Here is a 12,307-nt window from a genome sequence, read left to right on the forward strand (position 1 = left end):
GCCCGCTACTAATCAGCCGCTCAGCAGAATCCCTGTAATGTGCAATCTGAGAAAAAGCATGTCTGAGTGGGAAGTGGAGAGAAAGGCGCGGCTCTTATGCGTTCCGTCTCAGAAAGACACGACCAGGTTGTGAGGCGAAGATGATTCAAATATTGTAGCAGCCTTACTCCGTACTGATCTATCAGATGAAGGGTCATTGTCAGAGGGGAATTGAATTTTGCTCACTCTTGAGTCTTTAATGGAGCAATTGATAGAGGCAACGTTTTAGTGGCGACTAGGCTGTCAACGCGAAGAGCCCCTCTAGTACCTAAGGTACTAGAGGCAAGCCTGTTGAATGAAACAAGGTCGGCTTTGGCCTAATTGGGCGAGTTCGTACCTGAAAGTACTCGAAACAGGTACCTCTTGGCTGCCATTGGTTGCCTTTCAACTCGATGAGGGGTGGGCCGCTAGGTAAGGTACCTTGGGGTGATTGAGGCGTGATCTCCACCGGCTAATCCCGAACAGGGTAACCTGAAAAGTGGGCAATTGCAAGCCGGTGCAAGCCAAGGACCAGGAAGACGGTGGACCGCGATGTCCTGTAAGTCGTTCGTTGACCATCCATCACGACACCACAGCGTCACAGGAGGCCCTTGGGAAATTGGCCCAAGAGGCTGTTCTCAACGGCCGCGCCATTTGCTACTGCTTCGTCCAGTCATTGCTAATCTTGGGCCATGCTAACAAGGGTATACCCAGCCGCTCTCCGCGTCTCCATCCTATCGCATCCGTCTCGACTCCATCGCCCACCATCGGATCTTGAAAGTGAGAACACACCCACTCAGCAGCTGATAACTACTAATGATGCCACACCCTTCCTGGTTCTTGGTCGCTGAACCATTTCCTGTCACCTCTTCCTCTCTCTTTTATAGCTACGCTTGTTTCCTCTGGAGGTGTCAGACCATGATTTGAGGGCTTGCTCTGCTTCTCTGACGTCCCGCGCTGTGCTGCCGATTCGACGTCGATATTATCACATCCAATTGTTCGAACATAGTGGCGGTTGAGATTACACCAAAAGCGCCTTGGTCATACGTTCTTTTTTCATTTCTGCCTTTTATCACCTGCTGCCCTGACATCGCCTCCGTTACCAACTAAAACCTTAATGAACCAAATCTAATCCGATCAGAATCTCACGCAACAGGATCACTTCTCAGCTGCTTTCGATCTAGGCTTCTGTCTTTCTCTCTTGCTTCTCTTCTTATTTCAACTCTCGTTTGAACACCTTGAGCTTAGCACTTGATGATGCTTGCATAATCTCATACTATTGCGGCGACTTTTTTTTGGTGACATATCATCGATATCTTATATATCGCTTATTCCATCAGCCTACAATGCACTCTTGGTGGCCTCGGCTGTGGGCATTGTTCTGTCTGCTTTTGATTGTGCAGCATGTTAGCGGAGAGGTTTTTAGGATAGTCCCGAGAGCGGACGACAACCCAGAGAAGACAACGGCAATCGATGCTAGCACGACGTCAACACATGGGCCCAGTACTGCCACCAAGACTAGCAAAGTTTCCGCGAGGCAGACAGAATTATCCGATGCCTCAGAATCTCAGTCTCAAACCGAGTCTATCTCGGTGACTGCTACTGAGACGGAGAAAACACAAAGTTCGGACCCTTCATCAACCAGCACAGATGGCTCCCTCGAAAGCGGACTTGATGATTCCTCGTACTACAATGGTATTGATAGACAGAAACATTGATTGGGACATCAACTGACATTTTCTAGCTACGATACCCGCTGGACAGCTGCCCATCGAGCCTAGGCTCACCCCGGGCTGGGGCGTTGCAGGAACTATCTTACTTATTACTGGCCTCGCATATGGCCTTGTCGGGATCAAGAACCGAATGATCCATACTTTCTTTTCCACAGCTTTCGCTGCATCATTGGGAGTTGCCGTCCTCATTGTTTATGTCATGAAATCCGAAGTCAGCGATGCTCTACAGGGGGGCTATGTGGTTGCGGCTGTCATCTCCGGATGCGTCCTCGGCGGAGCCTCTATGTTTTTTCGGGAGATCACCGAAGGTCTAGGCTGTGCCCTGGGTGGCTTCTGCATTAGCATGTGGCTTCTTTGCTTAGTTCCCGGAGGGTTACTCGGGCCTGTGGTTGCGAAAGCCATCTTCATTGCTTGCTTCACCTTAGGTGGGTTTGCATTCTACTTCAGCCATTATACTCGGGACTGGGCGCTTATCCTTATGATCGCCTTTTCTGGGGCCACTATTACAGTCTTGGGAATAGACTGCTTCAGCCGGGCTGGACTGAAGGAATTTTGGGCCTGGGTTTGGGAACTGAACGATGATTTATTCCCTCTTGGTGCAAATACATACCCGGTTACTAAGGGTATCCGCGTGGAAACTGCAGCCATCATGATCATCTTTCTCTTTGGTATTATCTCACAGATCAAACTATGGAAAATTGTCCGGGAGAAACGTGAAAAGAAGGCAGAGGAAGCTGCTGAAGGAGAGCGCAACCTCCGCGAGGAAGAGGAGCAAGTAGGCCGGAACATCGAAGAAGCGAACGCTCGAGAAAGGCGCCAATGGGAGAGAATATATGGTGATGGAGATGTCGGAAGCTTGACAGCCTCGCGTGACTCGGACGATGCAGAGCCCACAAACGAAAAAAAGAATCGCAGCAGCCAAACGGACTCCTCTAAAACACGCTCGACTTCGATCGTCGAGGTCATCGAAATGTCGGAGATGCCAGATGCTGCTCAAACCAAAAAACAACCCACCGTAACATTAATGTCTTCTGGCCAAGATGATGACGGCAGGGTCACAGTTCGCGTTGCCACGGACGATGCAGTACAACCAGCCATCCAGAGAGGCTATCAGCAACTGGATACTGGAACTGCTATGCAAAATCCCCCCCTCAAAAGCGAAGAGGTTGATCGCACCTCGACACGGTCATCTGTTGCCAAATCTGCTATACCTCCTGTCGTTCCTCTCCCATTCACCATCCCTGTCGCTGTTGATAATGATGATGCGCTGTCGAACGGTGATCGTTCTTCGGTGGCGACCTTCGCCGATGAAGAAGAAGATACTGGAATTCATACTTCGGACCAACGACACTCGTTTGCTAAGCGACTTTCTCGCCTGTCCCGGGGATCAATGGAGCTTCTTGGCAACATTTCACACCGATCTAGTCGTGTCTTTGGAGACTATCAAGAAAACGAACATGGCGAAAGTACTGATGAGTTAGTGATTCCACGATCGCGACCACGAGACGATGACGGTTCAGTTGCGGCGACAATTGATGACGACAGCATGAGTGGTGATGGTCGCCAGTCCCGTCCTATTTTAGAGCGCCCAAAGAGCATAGAGATTAACGCTGAGCTCTCTGAGAAGGACGATAAGGGCAAACCGAGTCCGCCTCCAATCGACCAGGAGGCGTTCATGCGTGCTGATGGAAACGAAGCCATCAAGGCCGAAGAGCCTGCCTTGGACGAAGTGGGAAAGACCAGATCCGCAACTTCTGGCTCATCAGCCCGTGTTAGTTTGACTAAAGATCGTCTACCTAGGTCACTCTCGCGGGTAGCACTTTCCTATAGGACCAACGAGTGGGCGAAGCATCTGAGCAATGCTGAAGCTCCCGAAGTTGATCAAATCCACTTCGAAGTATCTCAAAACCCAGCAGTTCCGACCATCGAGGCGCCCGCGCCAGTACATGTCGACGAGCTTCGAAAATCGTCAGCCGAAGGAACCCCTGCACCCATGATTCCAAGACCGGACTCTCAGGCGTCCAATTACTCGCACTCTGCCTCAAGGCGCAACATAAAGCAACACGTCCCAGCCGCTCTCGCTCTACTCACAGGCGAGAGTCAGAGCCGAAGCCCTGGGACCACTCCAACTAGTAGCCTTATGGCACGAACTTCTTCGGGAGGCTTGCGAATAGCCTCAGGCGGAATTGCTCCAATTGCAGAAGAACAAACTGTGCCAAGCCTGACTCCACCAATTGCTGAGGAGGAAACCATGGAGGTGCAAAACATGACTGCTCCAGCAGCAAATGAAAGTCAACGCACTTCGACACCAGGCGTTGTATCTTATTCGAGCCCCCAGACTCTCCTTGGTCAACGAGAGATGTACCTCCGCAATAAATCGGCCGGGAACCTAGTGCTCAGCTCATCTGACATGAACCTTCCTACACGCCACAGAGCTTCGAGCGACGCAAGATCACTCAACAATTATCCGATGTACGCCGCCGCTATTGGTGTAGATGTGGACGACTTGCCACTAAATCAGAGGAAGGAACTCTTGCGACAGAGCAGTTTAAGCCCTTCTGCCTCAACACCATCTTTGAAGCGGCTCAGTGGCGGCAGCAACAGCAACGGTTTCAATAGTTCAGAAGCACTATTGAACACCCACCAACCGAAACGGGTGTCAACTCTTCCCACTTCCGCAGCCCGTGAGGCTGCACTTGCGACATTCCGACAGTCAGTTCAGCATGAGTTACGCGCAGGTACCCCTGTCATCAGCAGTTCTGGCCGTGAGACACCCTTCACCCCATCGTCCCTCTTAGCCAGCAGAGAAGTTGAGGTCCAGCGCAGTGTAGACATGAGTCGCAACATCCTTTTGAGTCAAAAGCAAGCCGAAGCCCAGCGCCGCGAGACACAGCAGCGGGAAAGGGAATGGGCTGACAAAGCCTTTGACGACCGAATGCGAAACGGCGACCTTCTTGACGTTCATCGTGAGGCTATGCGTAAGCTTCAGAGGCACGCCAAAGACATGTAACCAATGACCTCCGCAACTTTTTCTGAATCCATTGTACTCCGAATTACTTTCCTTTTCTCTCATTCCTTTCTATTTACCAAGAAGCCATTTCACATACACAATTTTTTCTTCAATCTCTTTTGATTATTATGATACCAATGGGTTTCACGGTCACTATTAAAAGTCGGGGTGGGGTGGTTATGAAGTATGGGTAAAATATGACACTGGAGTTCGGAAAGATCCTCATTACAATATATATACTAGATGAAAGCGTAGGGATTAATCTAGTGCCTCTTTCACGCTTAAATCGATAGCAAAATCCAAATTTAGGCTCGCCTAAGCTCAATAGCCCACTAATCAGCAGTAAAAGGAGAGAAGGAGTCCATGAAAGGTGAATTATCAAGACTTGTAAAAGTACTTGACGATGTACATCTAAACCAGAGTAAAAGCTTTTCATACCTACGCCATCGCCTGCAATGATACCGAGCCCGGGTAATACGAGCTATATGAGAAAACAAAATGGCGATAAAGAAGATAAAAGACAGGGATCCCATTGCATCAACCGAATATATAGTGTTTATCATCTCGCCCAGTCATACGTTCGCTCCTAGCGCCGATATGTTTCCTGCAGTGGTTCAGTTGTAACAGAATACGTCGACGACATGGGAACCAACAGACTGGACTCCGTAGTAAAAATACCGGGACTTGGGGCGATCTCTCTATCAGCCCAAACAAGTGTCTGGTTGCAGGGCTGCATAGCGGAGCTGTTCTCCCACAACTGGTTGTTGACGACGGAGGGGAGAGAGTCAAGAGGCAGACCGCGATCAAGCGGGGGTCGTTTATCCTTCTTCTTGCCAAAGCGAAACGACGACAGTGAACGGAATGGAATGGCGGGCCTATCGAAGCGCGTCCGGAAGAGGAAAGGGTTACGAGGAGGTGGGTTGATGGGTTCCGAGAAAGTCGGGATAGTTGGGGGAGGATAGGAAATCTCCCGTAAGGGTGAATGTGATACTTGCAATCCACCCACTCGAGGTCCTAACTCGTATTCACCAGTCACGGCTGGAGCGTCGGTGGACTGTAAAGATATTGGGTTGAGGCTTGCAGAGGACGCCGTGCTCAAATTGCGCTGAGAAAGAAGACTCCTGATCTTGCTCGATATCGAAGAGGTACTATGTAAAGTTAGCTATACAAACAAAAAACTCCCCAAGTTATTTACTCACGTTGAAGTCGTGGAGCTCATAAAGCGAGAGTGTCCAGAACCGCTCCCACCAATTGTCCTGTTAGGGTCATACTCCTCGTGAAGCTTGGGGAAGATACATCCAAAGCCAAGACATAGCAAGCCGCGACGATAACTATTCATGGCGTCCTTGGTCATGCCGAAGAAGATGACGACAGGAATGGCGGAAAGGATGTGGATATAGCAGTTGTTCAGATACCCGAAGTTGACACCATTGGAAGGGACAAAAATGACTGCCGACCATGGATAAGGGATCACTCGATTATGGATGAGGTCGTAATCAAAGGGTTGAAGAGGAAATGCCTTCAGCATGTTTAGAACAGCAAGGGTCACCACAAGAGGTAGATAAGGGACTAAGATGGCCAAGACCATCAGGTAAAGACGACGCTTCGTCCTCTGAGCGCGTTGGTTAGCAGACCTGCTGCTGTTGACCGCCGAACGAGTGGTTCTTGCAATGTCACGAAAACGTATATAGACAAGGACTGTGTGATGTTAACTAACTTAGACTTATGTATGGCCAGGTGATAAGGGAGGCATAGACTCACTCGCATATCCGGATGTTACCAGTGCGACTGTAACAGGGGCCAGGACGAAGAAGACCATATATGGCCACGAAGGCCATGCAATCCAGCTGCATCCAGCCAGTGTAGCTACTGCGTATCGTTGAGTAGTCAAAGGCCAGACCCATGCGACCTGGATAACTGGGAGAGGAAACATGATGAGTGCCTGGACCAGGTTACGCCAGCGTCTCTCCCGAACTGTGAGGGCATTGGCACGAAGGAGGCCGACTTGCTGGGCAAGATTCCGCATGATGGCCAGGAGGCAAGTTCCGAATAAGGCGCCAGTGAAGTTGACGTAGTAGGCATTGACATCGCAAAATACTTCACCATTCCACCACTTGCTAGTGTCGTCGTTCCGCCAAACGAGGGCGTTGATTATTGTGTCGAGATTTGACCATTCGATGTTGGCAATAAAGACAACAGCTGCGAATTCACCATTACGGTAGAGGTTTTTCAGAGGGACTATACAGGCAATATTGGCGATGAGCCCGAAGAGAACTCTGCAAACAAGGTTGGCTGTGAGAGATGGAGTGGTGATGGTCCCAGGTCCAGGTGCAACGATGATAGACAAGTCGTCACGACCAAACAGGTGAGCTGAGTCGATCATGACGATAGTGAATTAGTAGGGAAAGAAGGAGTGAATATATCTCAAGATCTGTCAAGGTCAAAGAAACTTGGAGTTTTTGGTGATGGTGATAGATGCAAGATGGCTCCCGACGTTTACGTCTTGGCTCAACGGTTGATCAATGCGGGAAGCGCAAGGACCTCACACAGGGAGCAATGGCTCTGTTGGCTATTCCGGGCAGGACTTAAATAGTATATAATGAAAGGAAGAAGCAAGTCAATAGCAGCTAGATGTGTCATGGTGGAGGGCTCAATAAGGTGGCAACACCGTCACTTAGACATGAGATGAGATGAAGGGGCGGCATGCCAATTGGCGTTCCTGGGTCCCTAATTAGCAGCATATTTTCGATCGGGGAACTATCAGTAGCCCCCTACTCCCCTTTTCAATAAGGAAGAAGCTGGAATCTCCGCCTCCATTTGGATTTTGGCGTTACTGTCATGTCTGCTTGTATAAGGCGCGGCTATTGTGGGCGTCTATTGACAACCCGATCGGGTAAGTGGATCCGGCAGGGGTAAGCGAGCAAGACCACTGAATACCTTAAGGCTCAATAGGCTACAATACATGGATGCTTCCAAGCTCATTTACAAAGCACATACATAGAAACAGGTCTGTTCGATCTAGTAAAGCCGATAAGGAAATCGGCGATGCTAAAGTCTGAGCCGTAGAGCATGGCCATTTCTCAGTAGCATATACCGACCGACTGGATCATTTATTGGGAGTGATCCAGAGCACTCAGCACCGCGGTCTAAAGTACTAACTAACCTAGATGGGAGGATGAACAAGGACCGCCATTACAGTCCGCTACTGAATAATTTAGACAATCTATGCTGGAGGAAGAGATTCGTTTCTTCCGATTTACCGAGAAGCGAAGTCTGCTTTTGGAATGGACCACTGCTTGGCCACGCGGAAGTTGGACGGGTTTGATTATGCTTTCAAGACATCCATTAGAAGTCTACTACCTAGGTAATGGTAAGCTAGTACATAGGTTTACCGTTAATGCGCATAAATGCGAGGTCGTATTCAAATCCCAGTGTACCGTACCCACCTAGTTCCGGTCGCAGATATGCAGTTATCCAGCACTCGATACTAAGCGGCACCCATCTACCGGGTCGCACAACACCAGCAATCTGAGCCAATCAAATAGCGCATTGAGGGAGCATCCCTAATTCCAATCTCAGCTTGCCCACCCTATCGCGTATCAGGGTTTCGAAACAAACCGTCTTGACGCGACAAGCACACCAAAGCTCAGTCGTCCAGTGTCCACCTTATCAACACCACCCATACCCTCGCCGCCCCAATTTCCAGCTTCAGCTCTTCAACAACGCATCACACAAACAAGCAAACATGTCTTTCTCCTCCGTCTTCCGACGCGCCGCTGTCGCCCCTGCCTCTGCTGCCCGGGCCTTTAGCACCACCACCCCTCGACCTCTGGCCAAGATCACCATCATTGGTAATCTCGCCGACACCCCCGAGGTCCACTCCACCAGCACCGGTCGCGAAGTCCTCCGCTACGCTGTGGCCAGCAACAGCGGCACCCGAGACAACCGCAAGACCAGTTGGTTCCGAGTCACTAGCTTCGCCGAGGGCCCTCAGCGCGATTACCTCATGAACCTTCCTAAAGGGTGCGATAACTTATAAATTCAATTGCAACACGTGGTGTTTTGTGCTGACTGTTACATAGTGCCAGCGTCTACGTCGAGGGTGATGCCTCCTTGAGCACCTACACCGACTCCAATGGTCAGAACCGCACCAGCTTCAATGTCGTCCAGCGTATGTTTACTCCTTCCTAGGTATTTAACACAGCTAACCATTCTTGAGGCACACTCGAGGTTCTCCGACGTCCTCAGGCTCCTGAGCAGGGCGAGTAAGCAGCAAATATCAACCGAATTCCTTGTAACATGTTCGCAAATAAATCGTCTGGCCGTAGTTTTCTGCCTGTCTGTTCTCCTCTCTCACTATGACACGTTTCTTTTGTTGGATGTTAATGTATGGATGTAATGTACGATGAGCGTTGTGCGCAACCTGAGGAGGATCTGTATGATATCACGATGCAATAAACTTTGTTGATCAAGCACTTATTCCTTCATCATGTGTTCGCTTATACAGGCTACAGAATAGAGCCCATGGTTTAGGAAGGGTTGTCAAAGCACTAGTCCGTACCTAGACTGCCTTGTGGTCATAAATACCTATGTGTGATCTCAGCTCTTTAGACGCACGGCGGATTCTCCTCCGTTTGGGCAAGTTTCTATTACAGCAAGGAAGGATTCCTCTAGGAACGTGGGCCGGTTGTCAACAAGAAATTGTATGGTGTTGATACCTTATGGATGCTGAAAGAGCTATGCCTGGAATCTAAGAGAATCTACACCAACGCACAACTGTCCATACATCCGAAACCAGCTGCAACCCCACCTTCCTCGCTCTTATCGCCCTTTGTACGCAAAAGATACCCGGCTTCCTCATTGTGGTGAACTTTGCCTGTGCTCTGGTCCCAGATGCAAGTGCCATAAATGCCCAGCTCGCAGATGACACCGCCTTGCTCTAGATTGCCATTGCGAAGAATGATGTTATTGACAGGTGGGGGAGTGATGAGCTCCATGAGAATATAAGACCCCCAATGGGATTCGGGAACTGATTTGAGGAAGTCTGGAATAGCCCCCCGATAGATGTTGTTGCCACCACCTTCGCGCTGGGGCTTCAACACATAATTTTGACAAATCTTGGGGTCGAGGGCCTTCTTCCGGGCCTCAAGGCCGGCATCACTGCCGTCCATCGGGTAGATGTTGGTGAATGTGCGCCATAGCTCAGCTGCCTCATCCGTGTCATCGCGAATGAACCTACTAAGAGCCGAGGACTCTGTGGAAGGGCGTGGTGTTGCAAGAATTTGTTGAACCTTCTTCGTTCCAGCTAATTGAGTCAGGACACTGGGGCATTTGATAGCATTCGACCTCTCCAGGTGATAACGAGCCTCCCAAGCTTGTTGATCAGGGTAGTCAGAAGGCCCATATCCAGATCGCATGTAGATCACAGCAACTTCGTAAATCTTGGAAGGGTTTCTTGGAAGGAGGTATAGAAGCTGGCGTTTAGAGGTGTCTGCAATCTTGCTGTGCTGTAGGATTTGGGAATAAGGTAGTCGGAACACAGGGATAGATGGGGAAGAGCTAGAGATTTGGTATTCAAGATGGCGCTGGTCGAAGATATTCCTCTCACCATCTTGTACGAGAAAGATGACGCACTTCTGGTGGCCGAGTTCGGAGTCGGGATAAATGTTGTACGCTTTCACGATACCTGCTGCTAAGCCACGAGTGCTGGCGTTCTCGGGCAGGTCTAGTGATCCTTGGGTAATAGAGTTGTCCAAAATCGGGTACTCGGCTGTAGCAAGATACCTGTTCTCATTAGGCTCGATTTATTAAATGGATAGCTTAAGAAAGGAGTCGAATTACTTATGGAGAGCAGAGGTGTGCGTCGAGAGGCCGCCAAAAGAAGACGCAATGGTATTGAACTCAACCTGCTTGACTTGCAAAGAAGACTTTGAGGCTTCGGTATCCTGATGCACCATGTAGTCTGAGCGGAACAAGCCTAGAGACAGGGCCTATTGTCTTGTCAATGAGATGTCTTTAATGGGACCAAGAAACACTTGCCTGTGTATATCCCTCAGCCTTAACCTTGGTGTGAACGTCCCATAAGTTTCGAATAAACTCATCACCATCTGAGACCCTAAACTAATTTAGAAATGATAGCTTGCAAAGCGGAGGTGTACTGACTCCTTCACAACCTGAGCCAAGAACTCTTCATCCCTGCTCACTGAGGCATACAGCTCGTTGTAGGTCTTTTGAACTGCCTTACCCTGCGCGAAGCATTGCTTGGGAAATGGACTTGGGAAGAGGGTCACAGGAACGTTGATAGCAACGATGCTTTTGGGGTCTGCCTCGGCGGGTATGACTGTGGGAGGAGGCCTGACTGCGAGGCCATTACCTATTGACCAGTCCTTGACGGTCTCGATGAGGGCGTCCTTTTCTTCGGTCTTGAGAGTGGGTGGGTATCTCCCGTCTGTCAGAGAAGCCATTATGCTGGAACTGACCTAGGCTTTGCAATGAGATGCCTACCGAGTGACAGGAATCGAGAGATACTGTTGATGACAGAATACCTTAGTCAAGGTAGGTATGGAAGAGAAGTATGAAAAGTCCTTGGTGTATTAGTCAAGACGCTGGCTTGTGAGCTTAGCTGAACGGGGTGGCTTAATAATTATAGTGGATGCGGGACGCGAAATACCTGAAGATAAAAGGCTCGTCCTCATGTTCAAATGCCTAATTTTAGGCGATAGACCATTTGCGAGACCCACGGCGAATTGGTTCACCCTTTTGACAGCAATTGGACTCAAAGGACTCTGCGTACCTATCTTGGCGTAGTACTTTATTTGGGTGTTTTATGAGGGGCATTTACGATAGCGGGGTAGCAGATTGTGAATTTCATACATGTATTATCGAGTAAAGTAATAGGTAGGCATCCTGTTTTGCTCTTCACTTCCAGCGGGATTGCCATTCTACCTTGTATTGATATCTTGGGGCCCCGCCAAACACAGCAGCGTATACTGGTCGATCTCGAGTACGCATGAACAAGATGAAACCGAAGACAATGGATCCGTCACAATAGAGTAAATGGATGTGATGTACCTGGGATACGGAGTGATGTAATCGGAACCCACTTGTACCTTACCCTCAGGGAGCAAGAAAACGTCGTACCTTTATATCGGATATCAAAATGAATTCAGCAAAAGGCATCCACACTTCTGTAAATTACCCAAGCCTTTTCGTCACTTAGGACCAAGGTCTCGTGTTTTCTTTTCTCTCCGAGGTTACCTACCTTATTAGTGAGGTAGCTTCCCCAGTACCTGAGTAAATACCAGACACAAAATAAGTACCTGTAGTATTGCAGAGTAGAATAGATGGAAAAGGCTGCTACCTTTTGCCATTGTCTTCTCTTTCCCACGCGCTTCATTCTCCTTTTTCAAATATTCCCATTCTCTTCTTCCTTCTTAAGCTTTTTACCTACTATACCGTACCTAGGTATAGTAGTCAATTGCCTCCAAGGCCAATACCAAGTGCACCTTCCTTGCTTGTTGGAACTCACGAGTCACGTACAGACAGA

General features: G+C 49.2%; 4 protein-coding genes across 6 annotated transcripts; 2 read left to right on the forward strand and 2 right to left on the reverse strand.

Moving 5' to 3' along the window:
* Positions 1–594: 594 nt before the first annotated feature.
* Positions 595–5,183, forward strand: FVEG_05309 (hypothetical protein). The gene is made up of 2 exons (XM_018893476.1): positions 595–1,713; positions 1,763–5,183. The coding sequence occupies exons 1-2, from the start codon at positions 1,365–1,367 to the stop codon at positions 4,759–4,761; spliced, it is 3,348 nt and encodes a 1,115-aa protein (XP_018750330.1). The 5' UTR covers positions 595–1,364; the 3' UTR covers positions 4,762–5,183.
* Positions 5,184–5,347: 164 nt separating this feature from the next.
* Positions 5,348–7,144, reverse strand: FVEG_05310 (pheromone a factor receptor; the record flags this gene model as incomplete). The annotated part of the gene is made up of 3 exons (XM_018893477.1): positions 5,348–5,909; positions 5,961–6,459; positions 6,523–7,144. The coding sequence occupies 3 exons, from the start codon at positions 7,142–7,144 to the stop codon at positions 5,348–5,350; spliced, it is 1,683 nt and encodes a 560-aa protein (XP_018750331.1).
* Positions 7,145–8,304: 1,160 nt separating this feature from the next.
* On the forward strand, positions 8,305–9,380 carry FVEG_05311 (hypothetical protein). Its single transcript, XM_018893478.1, has 3 exons — positions 8,305–8,784; positions 8,844–8,932; positions 8,981–9,380. Exons 1-3 carry the CDS (start codon positions 8,507–8,509, stop codon positions 9,028–9,030), a joined length of 417 nt encoding a protein of 138 aa, XP_018750332.1. The 5' UTR covers positions 8,305–8,506; the 3' UTR covers positions 9,031–9,380.
* Positions 9,225–11,540, reverse strand: FVEG_05312 (glutathione synthetase). 3 transcript variants are annotated; one of them, XM_018893479.1, is made up of 5 exons: positions 11,432–11,540; positions 10,924–11,366; positions 10,801–10,876; positions 10,603–10,751; positions 9,225–10,545 (listed from the first exon to the last, which is right to left on the reverse strand). In XM_018893479.1, the coding sequence occupies exons 2-5, from the start codon at positions 11,223–11,225 to the stop codon at positions 9,522–9,524; spliced, it is 1,551 nt and encodes a 516-aa protein (XP_018750333.1). In that variant the 5' UTR covers positions 11,226–11,366; positions 11,432–11,540; the 3' UTR covers positions 9,225–9,521. The 3 variants fall into 3 exon arrangements, with proteins under 3 accessions (XP_018750333.1, XP_018750334.1, XP_018750335.1); XM_018893480.1 differs by lacking the exon at positions 11,432–11,540 and having other exon boundaries at positions 10,924–11,418; XM_018893481.1 differs by lacking the exons at positions 10,801–10,876; positions 10,924–11,366; positions 11,432–11,540 and having other exon boundaries at positions 10,603–10,795.
* Between the last annotated feature and the right edge of the window lie 767 nt (positions 11,541–12,307).

The sequence above is a fragment of the Fusarium verticillioides genome, chromosome 3, assembly GCF_000149555.1.
Source record: "Fusarium verticillioides 7600 chromosome 3, whole genome shotgun sequence".
Lineage (NCBI taxonomy): Eukaryota > Fungi > Ascomycota > Sordariomycetes > Hypocreales > Nectriaceae > Fusarium > Fusarium verticillioides.